A 20,365-nucleotide genomic window follows, 5' to 3' on the forward strand; every position below is an offset into this window, starting at 1 on the left:
TAATTTATTGTATACATGTACATAATGAACAAAACGCAGATGCAATGACCGTCCCATTCAAAACGATAACGCAGGCTATCATGTTATCCGAGGTAAATTCCATTGACAGAGTCAGTACAGACGATAAGTTACTACTGCTTACGATAGCATCTGATACCGATACGCTTCCGTGATAAATAAGATTATCTTGGTATTTAAAGAAATTGCTGCCAGGTCATCAGGCTGTTCCAAGCGGAACACGAGGGGTTCGAAGCCAAAATATGAGGTTTTTACGCGGTTTACGTAAATACAGGGTTATTACAAATGATTGAAGCGATTTCACAGCTCTACAATAACTTTATTATTTAAGATATTTTCACAATGCTTTGCACACACATACAAAAACTCAAAAAGGTTTTTTAGGCATTCACAAATGTTCGATATGTGCCCCTTTAGTGATTCGGCAGACATCAAGCCGATAATCAAGTTCCTCCCACACTCGGCGCAGCATGTCCCCATCAATGAGTTCGAAAGCATTGTTGAAGCGAGCTCGCAGTTCTGGCACGTTTCTTGGTAGAGGAGGTTTAAACACTGAATCTTTCACATCACTATGCGTGAAACTTGCCCGCACGCGTTCAACCGTTTCTTCGCTCACTGCAGGCCGACCCGTTGATTTCCCCTTACAGAGGCATCCAGAAGCTTTAAGCTGCGCATGCCATCACCGAATGGAGTTAGCAGTTGGTGGATCTTTGTTGAACTTCGTCCTGAAGTGTCGTTGCACAGTTATGACTGACTGATGTGAGTGCATTTCAAGCACGACATACGCTTTCTCGGCTCCTGTCGCCATTTTGGTGGTGGTGGTGGTGGTTAGTGTTTAACGCCCCGTCGACAACGAGGTCATTAGAGACGGAGCGCAAGCTCGGGTTAAGGAAGGATTGAGAAGGAAATCGGCCGTGCCCTTTCAAAGGAACCATCCCGGCATTTACCTGAAACGATTTAGGGAAATCACGGAAAACCTAAATCAGGATGGCCGGAGACGGGATTGAACCGTCGTCCTCGCGAATGCGAGTCCAGTGTGCTAACCACTGCGCCACCTCGCTCGGTGTCGCCATTTTGTCTCACTGCGCTCTCGAGCGCTCTGGCGGCAGAAACCTGAAGTCGGCTTCAGCCGAACAAAACTTTATGAGTTTTTCAACGTATCTGTAGTGTGTCGTGACCATATGTCAGTGAATGGAGCTACAGTGAATTTATGAAATCGCTTCAATAATTTCTAATAGCCCTGTAGTTGTATGTGAAACCGCGGAAAAATTTATTTTGCAAACGAGTAAATCAACGTAATCGACGTTTAAAAACACTTGGCTGTTCCTCATTTGTCATAAATGTAATGCTCTGTTTAGCCATGTGCTTGATCACTGTATGTAGTGTGTTGGGTGCCTACAGCGCCATCTGTTTTGTCGTCGTCACTTGAAGTGGTGCGGGACTACCAGTTAATTAGCCTGTATGCTCGTCTGCCGCAGCAATGTGGTCGACCGCGACGCTGCTGCTGCTGGGTGTTTTGCTGGTGGCGCCAGCCGCAACCGCGGCCGGCCTCAACACCCGCTACGACGAGGCTACCGGACGCGTCCTGATACTGACTGACAGGGGTGAGTACGTGGCGCGCCAACAGCTAGCTGTCAGGCCACCTGTTCAAAGTTGCCTCAGTGCTCACTCTTAGCTACCGAAGTCTGCAACCATTGCTAGACAATATGTCCATAGTACCCGATCAGTGCTGTAATCCACCACTAGAAGAAGAGGCAAAAGGAGCAGTGTGCATTTATGGACCACAGCAAATTGTTTCATATAATTAAACCTGTTCTTCGAATTAATGTGTGTAATAACCAGAGTGAACAGATGTGAAATTTATGTTGTTTATTCTCTTCTGAACGACAATCTGCTCGTGTGGAGCAACCAAAGTAATGTCTTAAATAACCAAAATTCAAAATACAAAATTTACGTATAAAAGTACTCACTAACTGATTGCTGCAGCAAAATTTTGTGAGGAGAGACAATTCCTTAATTATAATCCCTTAAGCAGCTTTCAGTTAATCATGTTTTTCCAGTTTTGAGATTCCACACTGTTCTGCAGAATGTTTGAGTGTTAAAAACATATCTATAAGAACCAACTTGATGTGTAAGTCTGATGTATAAATACTATTTTCGTATACAGCGACAGTTGTAGTGGTACACGAAAAAATGGTTCAAATGTCTCTGAGCACTATGGGACTTAACTTCTGAGGTCATCAGTCCCCTAGAACTTAGAACTACTTAAGCCTAACTAACCTAAGTACATCACACGCATCCATGCCCGAGGCAGGATTCGAACCTGCGACCGTAGCGGTCGCGCGGTTCCAGTCTGTAGCGCCTAAAACCGCTCGTCCACCCTGGCTGGCAGTGGTACACGAAGAAAGGAGCACTATAGTGAATAGTTTCAGGAAGACAAGACATCACTGTGTTGCAGGAGATTACAGTCATCTTATTTTACAATTTCGTGAGAACTTCAGCAGTTTAGGTCACATATTTCTATTTCAGTTACAAGTTTCGGCCGAATTAGATCACTTTGCTTTTCTCCATGGACAATGGGCTCGGCCCATGAATTGAAATATTCTAAATTTTTAACCAAAAGTTCTCGAATTTACTTCATCGTCTCTCGTGAATAGCGCGGAAATCGCGGCGCGTTTTTAAATTCTCGCTCCACATCTCTTTCCTTTTGTGTCGACCATATTTGTTAATAAATTTTCAGATGAAATCGTTAAAGCCTAAGCAGTTTTTCAAGGTTTTAATCTAACACCCACGTGCATCTCCAACTAATAGTGTTTCACCGAATACTTTCGGGAACATTTTTCGGCACTCATCCACAGAAACCAATGGATATATTCCGCCTGCAAGACAAAATATTTTGTCCGCCGCAAATTGGACAGCAGAGTATGAATTTTCGTTAATGACACTTCTTCTCTGTCCAACATTCGATTCTAAATAAGCCAATTTTTCACGAATTTCTCCTGTTACTGCGTTTTTGTTTTTTGTAATGTTTTGTTTTCATGGCGTCACCAACTGTTTGCACATTTATTTTCACTCTTTCGGCATGTTGGACAAATTTGCCATTTAAAGTATCTGCTTTGATATTCAGTTCGCTAATGATGATTTTAGTTTAGTATCTCACTTCCTCGATTCTGCGTCCACAATCAGTTTCTACACTTTTTCCAAAAATATTTTCGATTTATACTATTCATGAATTTGGCGCTTCAACTTCTTCCTCCATCTTGTGAGCAAATACCGTGATCTTCTCGTTTACCAAATCCATTCTTTTATTCGCCTTCTAATCTTCCTTTGAAACAGAAATATCAGTAGGCTACTTGTTGCCGGGACTCTCGCGCCAACTGACTTAAAGCGTTATTTTGTTTCTTTTATTTTCCTGGTTCTATACGTCTTATAAAACTTCAAAACCCTAGGCTAGTGCTGCACCTCCAACAGATACGTCACCATCATATTCAGTTTTAACATCGTACATACCTTGCAACACGAATTGTTGTTGTTGTTGTCGTCGTGGTCTTCAGTACTAAGACTGGTTTGAGGCAGCTCTCCATGCTAACCTATCCTGTGCAAACTTATTCAATTCCGAGAAACTACTGCAACTTACATCCTTCTGAATCTGGTTACTGTATTCATCTCTCTGTCTCCTTCTACGATTTTTACCTCCCATGTTTCCCTCCAGTACTAAATTGATGATCCCTTGGTGCCTCAGAATGTGTACTACCAGCCGATCCTTTCTGCTAGTCAGGTTGTGCCACAAATTTCTCTTCTCCACATTTATTCAGTGCCTCCTCATTAGTTACGTGATCTACCCATCTAATCTTCAGCATACTTCTGTAGCACCACATTTCCAAAGCTCTTATTCCCTCCTTGTCTAAATTGTTCAATGTCCATGTTTCACTTCCATGTTGGCTGCATTCCACATAAATAGTTTCAGAAATGACCTCCAGACAAATCTATACCAAATTAACAAATTTCTCATCTTCTCTTTCTCTTGCCATTGTAAGTCTACATTTTGCATTCTCGCTACTTCGGCCATTATTTGTTATTTTGTTGCTCAAATAGCAAAACTCGTGTACTACTACGACTTGGTTCCTAATCTAACTCCCTCAGACTCACCTGATTTAATTCAACTGCATTCGCTCATCCTTCTTTTGCTTACGTTGAGCTCATTGTGTATCCTCGTTTTAACACAATGTCCATTCCTTCCAACTGCTCTTCCAAGTCCTTTGCTTTCTCTGACAGAATTACGTCATCGGAGTTTTTATTTCCTCTCCCTGGACTTTATTTTTCTTTGGTTTCCTTTGCCATTTGATCAATATACAGACTGAGTAACCTCAGGGATGGGCTACAGCACTATCTCACTCCCTTCTCGATTACTTTTTCGTTTCATGCCATTCAAATCATAAAACTGCTGTCTGGCTTCTGTACAAATTGCAAATAGCCTTCTGCTCCCTGTATTTTACCACCGCCACCTTTAGAATTTGAAAAAGAGTATTCCAGTCGACACTGTCAAAAGCTTTCTCTAAGTCTACAAATGTTATAAACGTAGGTTTGCCTTTCCTTAACCCATGAGAAGTCATAGGGTCAGTATTGCCTTACATGTTCCCACATTTCTCCGGAAACCAAACTGATCTTCCCTGAGGTCAGCTTCTACCAGTTTTTCCATAATTCTGTAAAGAATTCGTATTAGTATTTTGTAACCGTGACTTATTAAACTGATAGTTCGGAATATTTCACATCTGTCAACACCTGCTTTCTTTGGGATTGGAATTATTATATTCTTCTTGAAGTCAGAGGGTATTTCGCCTGTCTCATACATCTTGCTCTCCAGGTGGAAGAGGTTTGTCATGGTCGGCTCTCCCAAGGCTATCAGTAGTTCTAACGGATGTTGTTTACTCCGGGGTGCCCTGTTTCGACTTAAATCTATCAGTTCTTTATTAAATTCTTCACGCAGAATCACATGTCCCATCTCATCTTCATCTACATCTTCTTCCATTTCCATAATACTTCTCTAAGGTACATCTCCCTTGTATAGACACTCTATATACTTTTTCCACTTCTCCGCTTCCCCTTCTTTGCTTAGGACTGCTCTTCCAGCTGGGCTCTTGATATTCATACAGATGGTTCTCTTTTCTCCAAAGGTCTCTTTAATTGCCCTGTAAGCAGCATCTATCTTGTCCCTAGTGATATATGCTTCTAGATCCTTACATTTGTCCTCTAGCCTGCTTAGCCATTCCCGCTTATCCTTGACCAAGCACTATTACATATTCATTCCCTTTCCGTACTTGTTGCGTCGAGACATCAACAGACATGTCACCAACCGAGTCAACGCTGATCCAGGCTCCTTCAGCGTTGTGTCCTGATTGTCGACGTCTTGATTTACATTAAATATTTTGATTGGACTTTTAAGATGGACTGATTTTTTTAAAGGCCCTTAACAGTATGGAGAATTAAAACACTGTCCTGTCACTAATGGTGCTTCTATGAGCTAGGCATTTCTACATTTCTAAATTTCTTTTCTCTGTCTATTGGTGCATTGAAGTCGCCTAACAGTAGTATTGTAAAATCATCTAATTTTGTTTCAGGATGAGTGAAGAGATGGTCTACTTGGGTTACTATCAGTTGAAGGGCGGATTTGAAAGCTCCTGTCGCAAATTACTAAGATTTTCAGTCAGTTTCACTACCGGTTCAGGAATATCTGTAATGGTCGTTTTCAAGCCTGAGATCCCGTCAGTTATGATTTCTAGATCAGCTTGTCAGTCGTTGGTCACGTGACTAGCATTCTTGGTTTTTAACAGCTCAATCTTTTGACCTCGCCCGTTGTTTCCACAACATGATGGGATAAGCTACTTATTGTTAGCTATACTCTCTACTTTTTGTAAAGTCAACGTAATAGGGTCTCTTATGACATTAAAAGGTTCAGCAATAGTTTCGTCCATAGCCGGAGACGTAATTTCACTCTGTCATGTTCTTTAAATTTTCAGCTGCGAATGCACCGTCTGGTACCCGATTAGACCGAGTCCCTGGATGTGAAGAAGCCGCTATTCTGAAGCGTTGTCGGGTAATTACCACACTAACATGCAATGCGGCTTTTCGAGTCTAATGCTGACCGCAGTGAAGTAATTTTACACTCGATTCACAGATGACATTTAAGCGCAGCTCATCCTCACAGATAAACTTTCTTTCATTTTAAAATGAGCGCGGATCACGACGTCAAGCTATACGCCTACGTATTTCCTCCATCCTGTGACTCTTTTACAAAACGTAACAGTAATTAGATAATAACTACAAAGTTTGCAAATGGCTAGGCTTCAAACAATTAAATTTTGCTACTGAAGAAAGCAGAACCAGGAGGAATGAGTGGTATATCGTCTTTCATCGTATTGTAGTCTCTAAAAACTTCCCAAGGTGTTACCAGTTTAATTCTAGAGGAGAATCGTGACTGGCAAGAAAGAGATGTTTCGCGAGAAACTGGCTTGGTTTCTTATTCTTCGCGATCGTGTGAGCTTTGAATCTCTCAAGTGTGTGTATATTGGTCTCAATATCAAATCGGGCTTCGTAAATTATATAGCAAACAGATCCCGGATAAGTACTACAGTTCGCATCTACCTCGGTGAGATGGCCGTAATGGCGGCTGAGAAAAAAATGCCCAAAATGGGGTATTACCATTCATACAGCAAGACCCACCTACATTTCGTTACAAAAGCTGTTACCACCATAGAGCGTGACTTTAGTATAAAAGAAAGACCATGACACAATGCCTGGATAAAAAATAAGTGATTATTTTCACTTATATAAATTTACATTACTATATACTTCCTAACGCTACCAGGCCAGCAGGAGGAAAGATGAAGAGGGAAGTGACAGGTGAAGGAAGTCAAACAAAAGACGAATACTGATTTTACAAAGATCGTCCTATCACTCACTCTGTTTAACTGATACCATTTTTATGATTTTAGATTGTAAATCCTTAAGTACTTTGCTTATTGTATATATCATATTCGGTAATCTACTATTATATCTAAAAATAACAATAAATTTGATTTAAACGACAAAGTAAAGTAAAAATTCTGTTGTGTCTCTGTAAACGGCTAATACGTACACAAAAGCTGTAAGTGTTAGTATCTCCATCGCTTCATCTGTGTTGTTTATATACAAATTGATAGGCAAGAAATGAATAAACTGTAAGTCAGAACAATCGCTTCTTCAGACAGCGGAATTTCGTGGGTCTCTGTCATAGACGATTTCTTCATCCTTGACCGTAGCCACGAGGTAGCCAAATTTATGTCCTCTCTTAGATGCATCACTCTATTTTGCTTATTTCATTCTGTTCTTATTTCAAATAAGAGAAACAATATTTTAAATAGACAGTATGGAGGTATCTTTCTTGTACTGTTTACTTGATAAGCAAGCGTACTCTCCACATAATAGATATGGAAAAGTGGAAAGTTATTACTGTCATATTCTGTCCAGTTATATAATAGGAAATGTTGCAAGGATGTCGTCCTCTCGAACAGTACTCTAAAGAAGCTTCATGCGTGCTGCATAATTATTTGTAGTTCCTCCGTATTATCTAAAGTTACACCAGAAATGAGAGCAATGTCAGCTGAGGTCATTATAGAGTCATTACTTGTGCATAAAACGGTGACGTAGACATTTACGTTGATATTGAGAATATTATTGGTTCAACAATTTATGGAATGTAGCAGGTTTCCGGTGTCTAGATACTGCTCACCACTTTTTCAGTACCCTTTATGGTAAACATGAATTTACATTCGAATGCACTTCAGAGTTTCATAATAGATCGTTCATATTATATTTATGACTATAGAAATTTCACTGACAGGAGATCATTACTTGCGTGTTTTAGGCGGCCAGGAGGTGGAACTGGGGTACATCGAAGTTCCCGGAGACGAGCTGCCTCCAGCTCCGCGCCACGAGAGACGTATGGATGAGGAGTCCTTCGACTTTGGAAGTTCCGGGGTCGTCTTGCGGCGCCAAGACAGGGCGGGCCGCTGTTTTGAGGGCCGGCTGACGATTGACGTTCCGACTGCGCCCATCAGAATGTGTCAGCGCCACCTTTCGAGTCACATCTACGGAGGTATCGAATCGACCTACCAGAAGTGGCCAACGGAGCAGAACGTGTACGACCACTACGCATACGTCACCAACAAGAGAGACCACGCCGCCATCGCTTCGCGCTACTGGCTCTTCTCCGACGGCAGAGCCGTCCGCGTTCATGCAAACAGTCCTCTCTTCATCGACCAGAACACCGATGAGACGCTCAACAAACTCTGCTTCGTTGCCCAGAATATGTCTCCCTACCCAGAGAACCGAACAGACAACGTGCTGCAGTTCGAGCTGTGTTCGTACGAGGACCCGAGACAGGCGCACGAGCATGTCGTCCAGACGTACATGGGCAAGCCCGACGCGATCCCAGACGAACGCATGGCAACATATCCCATCTGGACAGTGGCGCCTCCAGAAGACAACGTCAGGGACAGGGTCGCCAACATAATTGAGCACGGATTCGACTACAGCGTTATCGAAATATCTGACAAATGGGAAACCTGCTACGGCAGTATGACCGTCGACACGACCAAGTTCCCCGACATGCGTGCGCTCACGGATGACCTCCACGCGCTAGGGTTTTCCGTCGCGTTGTGGATGCACCCATTTGTAAACGAAAATTGCGAGCCTTATTTCTCTGAGGCGCTGGCCAACGGGTACCTCGTACAGAACAGTAATGGCAGCACGACCACTCGCTGGTGGAGGGGATATGGCGGCGTTGTCGACTTCACCAACCCAGATGCAGCAGCTTGGTGGACGGACAAACTTTCGGTGAGTAGCTTCGCTAGCGAATCTAGTATCTATGTGAGAGGAATCAGCAACAAAGTATGCCTCTACTTAAATACAATCAATCGCTTGCAGAGCTTCTTGCGGTTCCTGTAACCCATATAAGAGAAAAATAATATTCATCTTTGACTGTTCAGAAGGAATTAGAAGTACATTCTGTAAAACGCTTAGAGAAATTATGTCCTGCAAACGAACATCTACTGCGAATATATGAAATGACTAGGTAGCCGATATGGATATATCGTATGATGAGTAATTAGAATATCTTGCATTTAATGTACGCCGCAGGCATGCAGTAATTTTCGTAACTTCATTCAGGAGCTTAATATAAAATCAGAACACTTGGGACATTTGTCAGTCAAGAGTATGTTGGTAGGCTTTTCATTCACTTTCTTACATACATTTTTCATCAGTTCATTAGACGTAAAATCAATCTGAATACATTCATCCGACTATAAATTTAATTATATGCAGCACTTGGTGCAGAATAAATTATCTGGAAGCATCAAATTTAATTTTCCTTTTAAATCCATTTCTGCTGTTTCTCTGAAATTATACTTTTTAGCTTAACTTATGATTGTACTTTTCGTCTTTTCAAATACCTACTATCGGTTGACATTGCCAGTAAGACTTCGGTGTCTTTTTCAAAGCGACGAGCGAATGAAGTACCTGGTGTATCTCACAGAAATGAGAACTTAGAGACTGTTTGAATGCATTCTGATAAAAAAATGAAGATGATTGACAGAAATAAATATGTGTTGGGGAACAATGTGCTGCCGTGCATTGGTGGTCTAAAGCCTGAAGCTAGTTGCGAATAAACTAAATCATCCATTTAACGAAATCTGTGGTACGTTGTTTTCGATTCTTCTCGTTTGTACAAGCATCTAGTCATAACAATATGACTCCCTTGCGTAGTCCGTTAGTAGAAATTTCAGTATTATTTTTAAGTCATCAATCTTATGACTGGTTTAATGCGGCCCCTCCGCCAGTTCTTCACCTGTGGCAACTTTTTTGATCACAGAATAAAAGTCTGTAACCTACGTTCTCAATTAGTTGTTGCATGTATTCCAATCTCTGCCTTCCCCTACAGTTTTTGCCCTACAGCCCCCCCACCCGCCCCTGGGGCAATGAAAATTATTCCCTGATATCATAACACATGTCCTAACATGCTTTCCCTTTTTCGTATTAGTATTTACCTTTCTTCGCTGATTCCGCGGAGAACCTCTTCATGCATTATCTTACAGTCTGCCTACTTTTGAGCACCTTCCTACTGCACAACATCTCACTCATCGATTTTCTTTTTCTCCTATCTTTGTACAGTCCACGATTCACTATCATACTATGCTGTGCTTTATACGTACATTCTCCATATCTGGTCCTCAAGTTGAGGCTTACCTTTGATACTAATAAACTCCTTTTAACAAAGAATGACCTCTTTGCTCGTGCTAATTTGCTTTTTACGATTTCCTTACTTCTTCTGTCATATTTTACTTTGTCTCAATGGTTGCAGAATTATTTAACTTTTCTACTTCGTGGTCACCAATTTCTATGCTAAGGTGTCCGTTCATCTCAATTCCGCCATTTCTCTTTACTTCTGTCTTTCATCTATTTGCACTCAGTCCATAGTGTGTACTCATTAGACTGTAAATTCTAGTTTACATGTTACGTTATTCTTCACAACATTCACAGAGGATAACAGTGTCATCAGTGAATCTTTTCACTGATATCTTTTCACCCTAAATTCTAATCCCACTCTTGCAGCTTTGTTTCATTTCCGTCGTTATTCCCTCGATGTACTGATTGAACGATACAGGCGGAGGATCGCATTCCTGTCTTAAACGCTTTATAATTCGAGCACTTCGTTCAGCACTCCCTTTCGTATCGTTCCCTCCTGGTTTTGTTACATGCTTAATAACAGCCCTCTTTCCAACAGATTACTTTTACTGTTTTCAGTATTTCGACAACCATGTACAATTTTATACTGTGGATGCATTTTTCTAGTTCCAAAAATCTTACGAAAGCTTCTTCAGTTTTCGTAAGCCTTAATCCACTACCCAGTGCAACGTATGAAGTTACTCCCACGTGTCCCATTTCAGAAAGACAAACTGATGGTTATCTAAACGGTCCTCAGATTCCTTTAGCTTTCTTCTGTGTATTGTGCTTCTCAGGAATTTGGTTGCATGAGATTCCAAGACGTTTGTGGGATCGTTCTCGATTTTAGAAATTCCTAAGGAATATTGTCTATGCCCTCGGCCTTTCTTGATCACCAGTCTTCAGAAGGTCTGTTAAACACTGATTCTAATTGTGGAATGCGAGAGCCTTAAATATCGACTCTCGTTCTTTCTTCTGTCGCGTCATCGGACATTTACTCCTACCTTCAACATACTCTTTCCACGTATCCGTTGTTACCTCTTCGTTTAACAGTTGGATTCCGTTTTCAGTCTGAAAGTTGACGCCTTTGATTTTCATTGAAAAAAAAAAAAAAGATTTTCACTTTCTATATCACTCGTTCTGATGATCATTCCTTTTTCGATTTCTTCACGTTTTCCCACAAACCATGTCGCCTTGGCTTCACTACACTTCCTAGTTTTTTCTTTCTTAATTGCGATATTTCTGTCTCAAACTGAGCATTTTTCAACTTCCTTCTTCCGCCGATGAACTGAAATTTTTCGTGTGTTACCCACAGTTCCTTCGCAGTTACCATACTAGTACATACTCTAGCGTATTCGATTTGTGTGAGTGCCCTTTTTAAAGATTTTCATACCTCTTCAAGCGAACTGCCCGCTGTTGTGCTCAGTATTGCAGTAACTGCAGCCTTAGAGAGCATAGGACGCTTCTCATCATTCTTCAGTGCCCAACTTCATTTGTCATTGATTTTTCTGGAGAATCTTTTAAGCTTTAGCCTGCTCTCCATCAGTACAAGACTGTGGCCCGAGACTGTACCTGCTTGTGGCTACGCCTCACAATCCAACAACTGATTTCGGACTCTTTCTCTGACTACGATGTCCATCCCAAATATCGGCGCGTCTCCCGCCATTGCAACTTATAGCTCCCCCACTTTCCAATTTTGAACAATTTATTCGTAATTACAAAATTAACCTTTATTGCAGAGCTTAGTTTGCTTTTCTGCCATCCTATTTCAATTACCAATCCTATATTCTTCAGGAACTCTCTCTTTTAATTCTTCCCCTACTACCGCATTCCAATATCCCATGATGATTACATCATTATATTTCTTTACGTAATTTATCAACCGTCCGGTATCCTCCCATACTTTCTCTATCTCCGTCCCCTGTTCTGATGTCGGCTTGTATACTCTCAACATCATCTCTCACGGTACGCCACTGCATTCTCAATCTCTTTCCAGGCACTTCGCAATGAGACAGGGATAGACACGTTCAGGTTCGACTACGGCGAGTCCAGCTACCTGCCGCAGCCGGCGGAGATCACGCCGGCGGAGAAGAACCCGGTGGCCATCTCGGACGAGTACTCGAGGGCGGGCGCCCAGTTCGGGCCCATGGTGACGCTGCGCTCCGGCGTCGAGAGCCAGCAGCTGCCGAACTTCTTCCTCATGGACGTCATCGACACCGCGTGGAGCGGCCAGAACGGCCTCAAGACGCTGGTGCCCAAGCTGCTGCAGCTCAGCATGGTCGGCTACCCCTTCGTGATGCCGGAGCAGGTGGGCGGCGCCGAGAACCACGGCGGGTACCCCACCTACGACCTGTACATCCGCTGGCTGCAGGCCACCACCTTCATGCCGGCTATCAGGTTCCACGTCAAGCCCTGGGACTTCGACAACGAGGTGCGTTGAGCGCTTATTTTGTGACATGTGTCACTCTTTATTTATACGAGCCACGTGTAAGGTAAATGTCGCAACGCAGCATTGATATCCTACGTGACACACACAAAATTTCACATTAAGAAAAGAAAAACGTATTTCGAAAAGAAATCTAAATCTATTTATAACTACGGTCAGATAGATAGAAATAAGGCATGTTTTCGATAGAGTGGAGAAAATACCCAGGAGATTCGATTGATCAGGATCACACGAAATGTTTCACAAACGATGAGTTTCAGAAACAAATAATTCTTGGTTTATTATGAGTCCAGTCGACAGGCAATGACAACTTTAAATTTTCTATTTACTTGTGTTTTCTAGCTGCTTAGCTACTAACGGCGTAACAAAGAAAAGAGATGAGTTGGTATTCGTACTTTTTTACTTCCTTGTTTTTCCCCAGTTATGACGGTTGTATTAAACATATATGAACGGCTTATTTCAGTAGTGGTACAAGTCCATTACCTCCACATTTCTGTCTACAGTGCTTCTGAAATTAATGAACCGAAACAAACAGAAAGAGAGGTTCATCTCTAGCAAGAAGCCATATGCTTGAATATTTCTAGTATCTCAACTGCAGATTTTTCAGAGCTCATTTAACTTTAGGACTCTGTATCTCAATATGAACAAAAATGGACTTGTACCACTATTGAAATAAGCCCTTCATATGCAGGTCTTCTCAAAGAAAAAGAGTTTTGTGCCTCTACTCACAATATTATCTCAGAAATATAGGAAGGAACCAACGAAATAGCGGTGAGAGTAATTTATTATCCCGTGAATGAGCGAATAGCGTGCTGAGTGCTTGTAGCGAGAGATCACCTGTGAAATATGTATCTGTGACAGCACGTAGTCTCTGTTGTGATGTTGTCACTGTCGTAGTTGTTAGAGTCTGCAACTTGGCAACAGTAGTGATATTATTAGCAATCGTCGTTTTTGTTTTTTCATTAGCCTGTTTATTCATTGATTCCGGCAAGATACCGCAATACTTACTTTTCTTCCCCCAAAGCTAATGCATCAATAGTTCATCAAATAACTCCAAGTTAAGGATACGTTATTATAGTGCATCCAATACTACAATCGTGTGCACAAAATGAGCGTTAATTATTAGTAGTTATACTCTGAACCCAATTCAGGGATGAGAATTCTGCCATCAACCAGTTAATCCATTTGGCTTAACCGTATCGAAATCCTAATTGAAGGCGTTTTCTTTTGAACCACTCTAACTAATATAACGTGTTTACGTCTCACCTGTTGCGAAATGACAACAAACAGGCTCAACAATAAATTATGAGCAGGGAACGCAGTCTCGCTCAGCAGGTGATATTTTATTTTGTTTCGATCAACATTCGACAAATTTTGTTTTCCTTCCTCCTGTGATGAAAATTCGTTGCTGAAAAGTCCGTGCGAGAGAATCACAGAAACGATAATCAACCTATGCTGAGATACGCATCGAGACAGAGGTTTCGTGTTACAACAGATCTAAGCTACAATTTGGGGAGCCCACATTCCGATATGATTCAAGATAAGTAGTGTCATACTAACACTTTCTGCTTTTCCCTAATATACAGGGTGTTACAAAAAGGTACGCCCAAACTTTCAGGAAACATTCCCCACACACAAAGAAACAAAATATGTTATGTGGACATGTGTCCGGAAACGCTCACTTTCCATGTGAGAGCTCATTTTATTACTTCTCTTCAAATCACATTAATCATGGAATGGAAACACACAGCAACAGAACGTACCAGTGTGACTTCAAACACTTCGTTACAGGAAATGTTCAAAATGTCCTCCGTTAGCTAGGATACGTGCATCCACCCTCCGTCTCATGGAATCCCTGATGCGCTGATGCAGCCCTGGAGAATGGCGTATTGTATCACAACCGTCCACAATACGAGCACGAAGAGTCTCTATATTTGGTTTCAGGGTTGCGTAGACAAGAGCTTTCAAATGCCCCATAAATGAAAATCAAGAGGGTTGAGGTCAGGAGAGTGTGGAGGCCATGTAATTGGTCCGCCTCTACCAATCCATCGGTCACCGAATCTGTTGTTGAGAAGCGTACGAGTACTTCGACCGAAATGTGCAGGAGCTCCATCGTGCATGAACCACATGTAGTGTCGTACTTGTAAAGGCACATGTTCTAGCAGCACAGGTAGAGTATCCCCTATGAAATCATGATAACGTGTTCCATTTAGCGCAGGTGGAAGAACATGGGGCCCAATCAAGACATGACCAACAATGCCTACCCAAATGTTCACAGAAAATCTGTGTTGATGACGTGATTGCGCTATTGCGGGCGGATTCTCGTCAGCCCACACATGTTGATTGTGAAAATTTACAATTTGATCATGTTGGAATGAAGCCTCATCTGTAAAGAGAACATTTGCACGTTGTTGGATGAACCATTCGTAGAAGTGTACCCGTGGAGGCCAATCAGCTGCTGATAGTGCCTGCACACGCTGTACATGGTGCGGAAACAACTGGTTCTCCTGTAGCACTCTCCATACAGTGACGTGGTCAACGTTACCTTTTACAGCAACAACTTCTCTGACGCTAACAATAGGGTTATCGTCAACTGTACGAAGAATTGCCTTGTCCATTACAGGTGTCCTCGTCGTTCTAGGTCTTCCCGAGTCGCGAGTCACAGGCTGGAATGTTCCGTGCTCCCTAAGACGACGATCAATTGCTTCGAACGTCTTCCTGTCGGGACAACTTCGTTCTGGAGATCTGTTTCGATACAAACGTACCGCGCCACGTCTATTGCCCCGTGCTAATCCATACATCAAATGGCCCTCTGCCAACTCCACATTTGTAAACATTGCACTGACTGCAAAACCACGTTCGTGATGAACACTAACCTGTTGATGCTATGTACTGATGTGCTTGATGCTAGTACTGTAGAGCAATGAGTCGCATGTCAACACAAGCACCGAAGTCAACATTACCTTCCTTCAATTGGTCCAACTAGCGGTGAATCGAGGAAGAATAGTACATACTGACGAAACTAAAATGAGCTCTAAAATGGAAATTAAGTGTTTCCGGACACATGTCCACATAACATCTTTTCTTTATTTGTGTGTGAGGAATGTTTCGTGAAAGTTTGGCCGTACCTTTTTGTAACACCCTGTGTACCGCATCGTTATCCTGAGAGAGCTGTTCACTCATCCCTGAACACTGTAAAGAGTATCACTTGAGCTGTAACGCTGTAACTGCTGGCCGCATTGCAGACCATGGACATCTGCCGCAACCTGACGCAGCTGCACGCCCAGTACGGACCGCTGATCGTCGAGCTGATGAAGAAGGCTGCCGAGGACGGCACCCCCGTCAACAGGCCCGTCTGGTGGGTCGACCCAACGGACGCCACCGCTCTCACCATCGACTCAGGTATGACCGGGAGCTTCCTATCACATTCCTATGTGTGCAGTTATTAAGCACACTTTCCCGTATTCTGTCATTTTCAGAGTATATTCCAGTTTCGATTATCTTAGTCACGATATGTCTTACCACTGGGCATCAACCTAAGCTCCTTGCAAGAACCAAACCGTTACTGAGACAACCTAAAATTTGAAAAGACGAGGATGATTCATTATGAACAGAGATCATGCGCTAAATTTTCTCAGAAACGCCACACAACTACTGACGACTTTCTTTGTGGAGACATTTTGGGAGAATTTCAAAGCTTCAGCAATTCCCAGGATACAGTACAACTTCAGAGACCATCACTCACTTTGTTGCGAGATGACACGGTTCTAACGCTGACGTCATATTTCGTGACTGCCTGCGATATTCGTCTTTCAGGTCAATTTCTGTGGAGATAGGCTTTGCTTTAAAGCCTTTACCCCATGTTTAAGCAGCTATTTGGAGACAGTCGATATTTATATTGACTATGTCCTTTAAATTTGAAAATCGTATAATTAAGCACGCATTAAATTATATTTATGATGTAATTCAACTGAATTACTATTCGTAGGTGATATAAGAAAGTGAGGACGACATCCAGTTAGTAGCAAATAGACAGAACTGAAATTATAAGGAATATAATCTTAAAAATTTATTTCATTAGAAGAGAGTTACGACATGTCAAGCTAACTACTAAGTACAATTGAAAATCGTAATTAACAGAAAAATGATCATACATGGTCATATTTTAAATATCTAATTATAATAAGGACATAGACGAAAAGCTGCACATCTTTAAACTCATTTGTGGAACAATAAACAAACCACTTACAGTGCATAAAAAATCCGCAAAAATACAAAAATTAAATTTTATAATACTACGGCGATCAATTACTTGAATGAATTTTTTTGATTATGTATGCAGTTGAGCTCCATGTGTTCCTTTATAGGGGGTAGAATGTCAATAGCTTAAAGTTAATATAAAACGTTGTTTTATTTAATGAACGATCAGTTTTGCGCTTGTGCTCATCTTTAAATTATTTACTTTCAATTACGTGTTTCCGTGCTCGCTGTTGGTGATCACTATTTAAATAAAAATGTGATGCTGACTAAATAGATCTAACTGAAACAAATGGAAGGTGCTAAATGACAATTGTTGCAAAGTATTGTTGTACATACACACATCTGGAGCATCCATACTCTTCCACATTACATTCATCATACTTTTTAGAAAATATCTCGATTTTTACACATTAACTGTGTATTTTTCACCATGGTAATTATTGCTACTTGCATGTTGTGCTTGTGATACAGAGATATCAAAGAATTCATGCACTCACAACATCCAACGTATTTACACAGGGAAACGAAGGTTATGATTGATGCGCTTAGATCTAAAAGGTTCAGAGCTGTTACACATACAGAGATATAGCAGATATTACAGATTATGAAAATGAAATTGTTACATGATTATGGACAAATAGCCAAAGTGGCAACAAATCAGGTATTTACAAACTTTCATATGACAATAGCCCACTGTTCTACATAGACTACACAGAATTTTCACTATAAGATGCACGGAACACATTGATGCCTTCTGGGTAAATAACTTTGATAAATCCACTTTTGGAAAAAAATCTGAGAGAACATGGTCACCTAGCCGCAACCATTAAAGACAGTCTGCAGATAGTAAACACAATTAGCAAAGGAAAAAAATTAATCGTCTTAAAGTGCTCGGCACTCACATATTTATCTCCAGCTCACCACATCTCAGTGAACAAGCAGACCTGACAAAGAAGTCATTTCCACTCAACCTTAATGAAATTTTTAAAAGAGAGACTGTAATTCATTGCCCCATCACAACCAACACTGAAGCTGCGTTGGACGGCGCAATCTCTCAAAGTTACTTGCCGCAACAATCATGCCCACTAGTTCATCCGGCGATGTAACAGGTGTTTCATACACAAGGCCCTTCAGATACTCCCACAGGCAAAAACAGATTGAGGAGAGATCGGGTGACCGTGATGGCCAGGCGGTTGGCCCACCGCGACCAATGCAGTGGCTGGCAAAAGTTGCTTGCAGACGTGCCCTCGCTTAGCAGCTGAAATGCGCGGGGCTCCGTCGTGCTGAAATCGAATGCGTCGACGGACAGGCGTGGGAACATTACTCAGCATTTCCGAAAGAACCTCTCGAAGGAATACGAGATATGACCGACCATCGAGGCTATCAGGGAGAATGTACCAGCAAATTAAACAGTCTCCCGCGATCCCAGCCCACACGTGACAGTAGCGACCTCTCGTGGCGCTTGCGACCCCCAGTTCCTGTGTAATTACTGATTCTTGTTGTGTGCCCGATCTACCAAGTCAGTCTGAAAACGATTTTTTAAAAATTTGCCCATATATTACAAATGACTGTGTCCTTCAATAATCATATATCAACTTCATTTACATAATGTGTAATACTTGTTATGTTTCTGTATATGTTACATCTATGAACTTTTTAGATCTAAGCTCTTTGGCCATAACCACATTTTTCCTATGTAAACACATTAAATAATGTGAGAGCACGTGCTTCTGAAGTCATTAACATCCACTGTATCAAAGGCAGAATATGGAAGTACCAACAGTTAGCATGGTGGGTAATATACAGTTAATGTATAAAAAGTCGTGATATTTTTATAAACAGTGTGATGAATGTAATAAAGACGCAACTGTATATAAGTAATATAACATTGCGGAACACTCATCGCTAAGCGGCTGCCAATTGTTTCATTTGGGTCTGCTTAGACATAATCACATTGTATTTAATTAAACATTGATCTCCGACACTGATCATACAAACATGCATTCGAAGGAACCTAGAGACAGACACATGCACGACACTGGTAATGCACTGAATAAAATTGCCTTGTGTTTGACTGTTAGTGACTATTAATCAACACCCATTACTATTACTGTTGTATGGGAGCTAGTTTTGAATAAATAAACGGAAACAAGACAGCGAAAATACACGCAGCAGAGAGGAGATTCTTGAGGAGAGTAAAGGGCTGCGCAAGAACAGAGTCTATACAAGATGTTTACATCAGATAACCGGGATGACGTGTGTGGTGACGGTGTGTTTTCCCTGTGCACAGAGTACATGCTGGGCGACGACGTGCTGGTGGCGCCGGTGGTGTCGCACAAGGCGGTCAGCCGCGACATCTACCTGCCAGAGGGCAGGTGGCGCGACGAGGTGGACCCCGAGCACCCCGTCATACAGGGACCCACCTGGCTGCACGGCTACGCCGCCCCCCTCAACACGCTGCCCTACTTCACCAGGGCCAGCGCCTAGCTCGCACTGGCTGAACGTGAGGGCAGTTTGTATGACTGCTGGTACAATCTTGTGTCAGTGCAGTGGTGGACTTCTGTTAACATGAACGTGTATGGCGCCTGCTGGTAATAAACGTTTGGTTGACACAACTCGAAGAGCTTTTTCACAAAATGTACCCTTGCAACCCTGTTTCAGGCTTCCACTTGGTCCAAGGTGGTAGTATCTGTATGTTGTGCTGATGTTGTGCTTGGAGAGAACTGTTCTGCGAACTACGAGGGCGTGCTGAAAAGTAATACCACCAAGTTCTTCATGTGAAAATTCTTAAGGTTTTTTAAATGAAACATACGTTCTGCATCTTCATTCTTCAGAACTGCGAATTTCTTTCTCAACGTTACCATGATACGACGAGAGACTAGTTTGTTGATACCGTCACTATAGGATGTTTGACTTCGTTGGTGGAACCATAACCCCACCTCTGCTGGCACTGCTTCATCACTATCAAAGTGAGGTCCTCGGTGGTGTCCTTTTACCCTTTCATGGGCAAAATTATTGAGCAGTTTTTTTAATGAATGGAGAGCAGATAGTAGTTAACAGATAGATATATTTATTATACAGAATATCAAATTTGCTCCAACTGTGAAAGTGAGGTCACACAACAAGGTGGGAAGTATTCTTCCCACTGCCCTTCCTTGGAGTTAAATGCCAAAACAACTTTTTCAATATATGTCATATTTATCTGATAAATTTACTTCTCTTGTTAAATGATTGTTCACAATTACTTGCCATGAAATTCTCTGAAGCATGGGTCTATGCAAAGTGGTATTTGACAATATGTACAAACACAGCGAGTGCTCTTTTCCGCAGCTTTGGTACTACAATGACGGCACGTCCAGTAGGTTTCTCCTAAAATGGGTC

The 20,365-nt window shown here is 41.8% G+C and overlaps 1 protein-coding gene across 1 annotated transcript; it reads left to right on the top strand.

The window, feature by feature from the left end:
• Nucleotides 1-1,498: 1,498 nt before the first annotated feature.
• On the top strand, nt 1,499-19,471 carry LOC124805459 (myogenesis-regulating glycosidase-like). Its single transcript, XM_047266023.1, has 5 exons — nt 1,499-1,622; nt 7,922-8,892; nt 12,275-12,709; nt 15,970-16,126; nt 19,275-19,471. Exons 1-5 carry the CDS (start codon nt 1,499-1,501, stop codon nt 19,469-19,471), a joined length of 1,884 nt encoding a protein of 627 aa, XP_047121979.1.
• Nucleotides 19,472-20,365: the final 894 nt, after the last annotated feature.

The sequence above is a fragment of the Schistocerca piceifrons genome, chromosome 7 (assembly GCF_021461385.2).
Source record: "Schistocerca piceifrons isolate TAMUIC-IGC-003096 chromosome 7, iqSchPice1.1, whole genome shotgun sequence".
In the NCBI taxonomy this organism is placed as follows: domain Eukaryota; kingdom Metazoa; phylum Arthropoda; class Insecta; order Orthoptera; family Acrididae; genus Schistocerca; species Schistocerca piceifrons.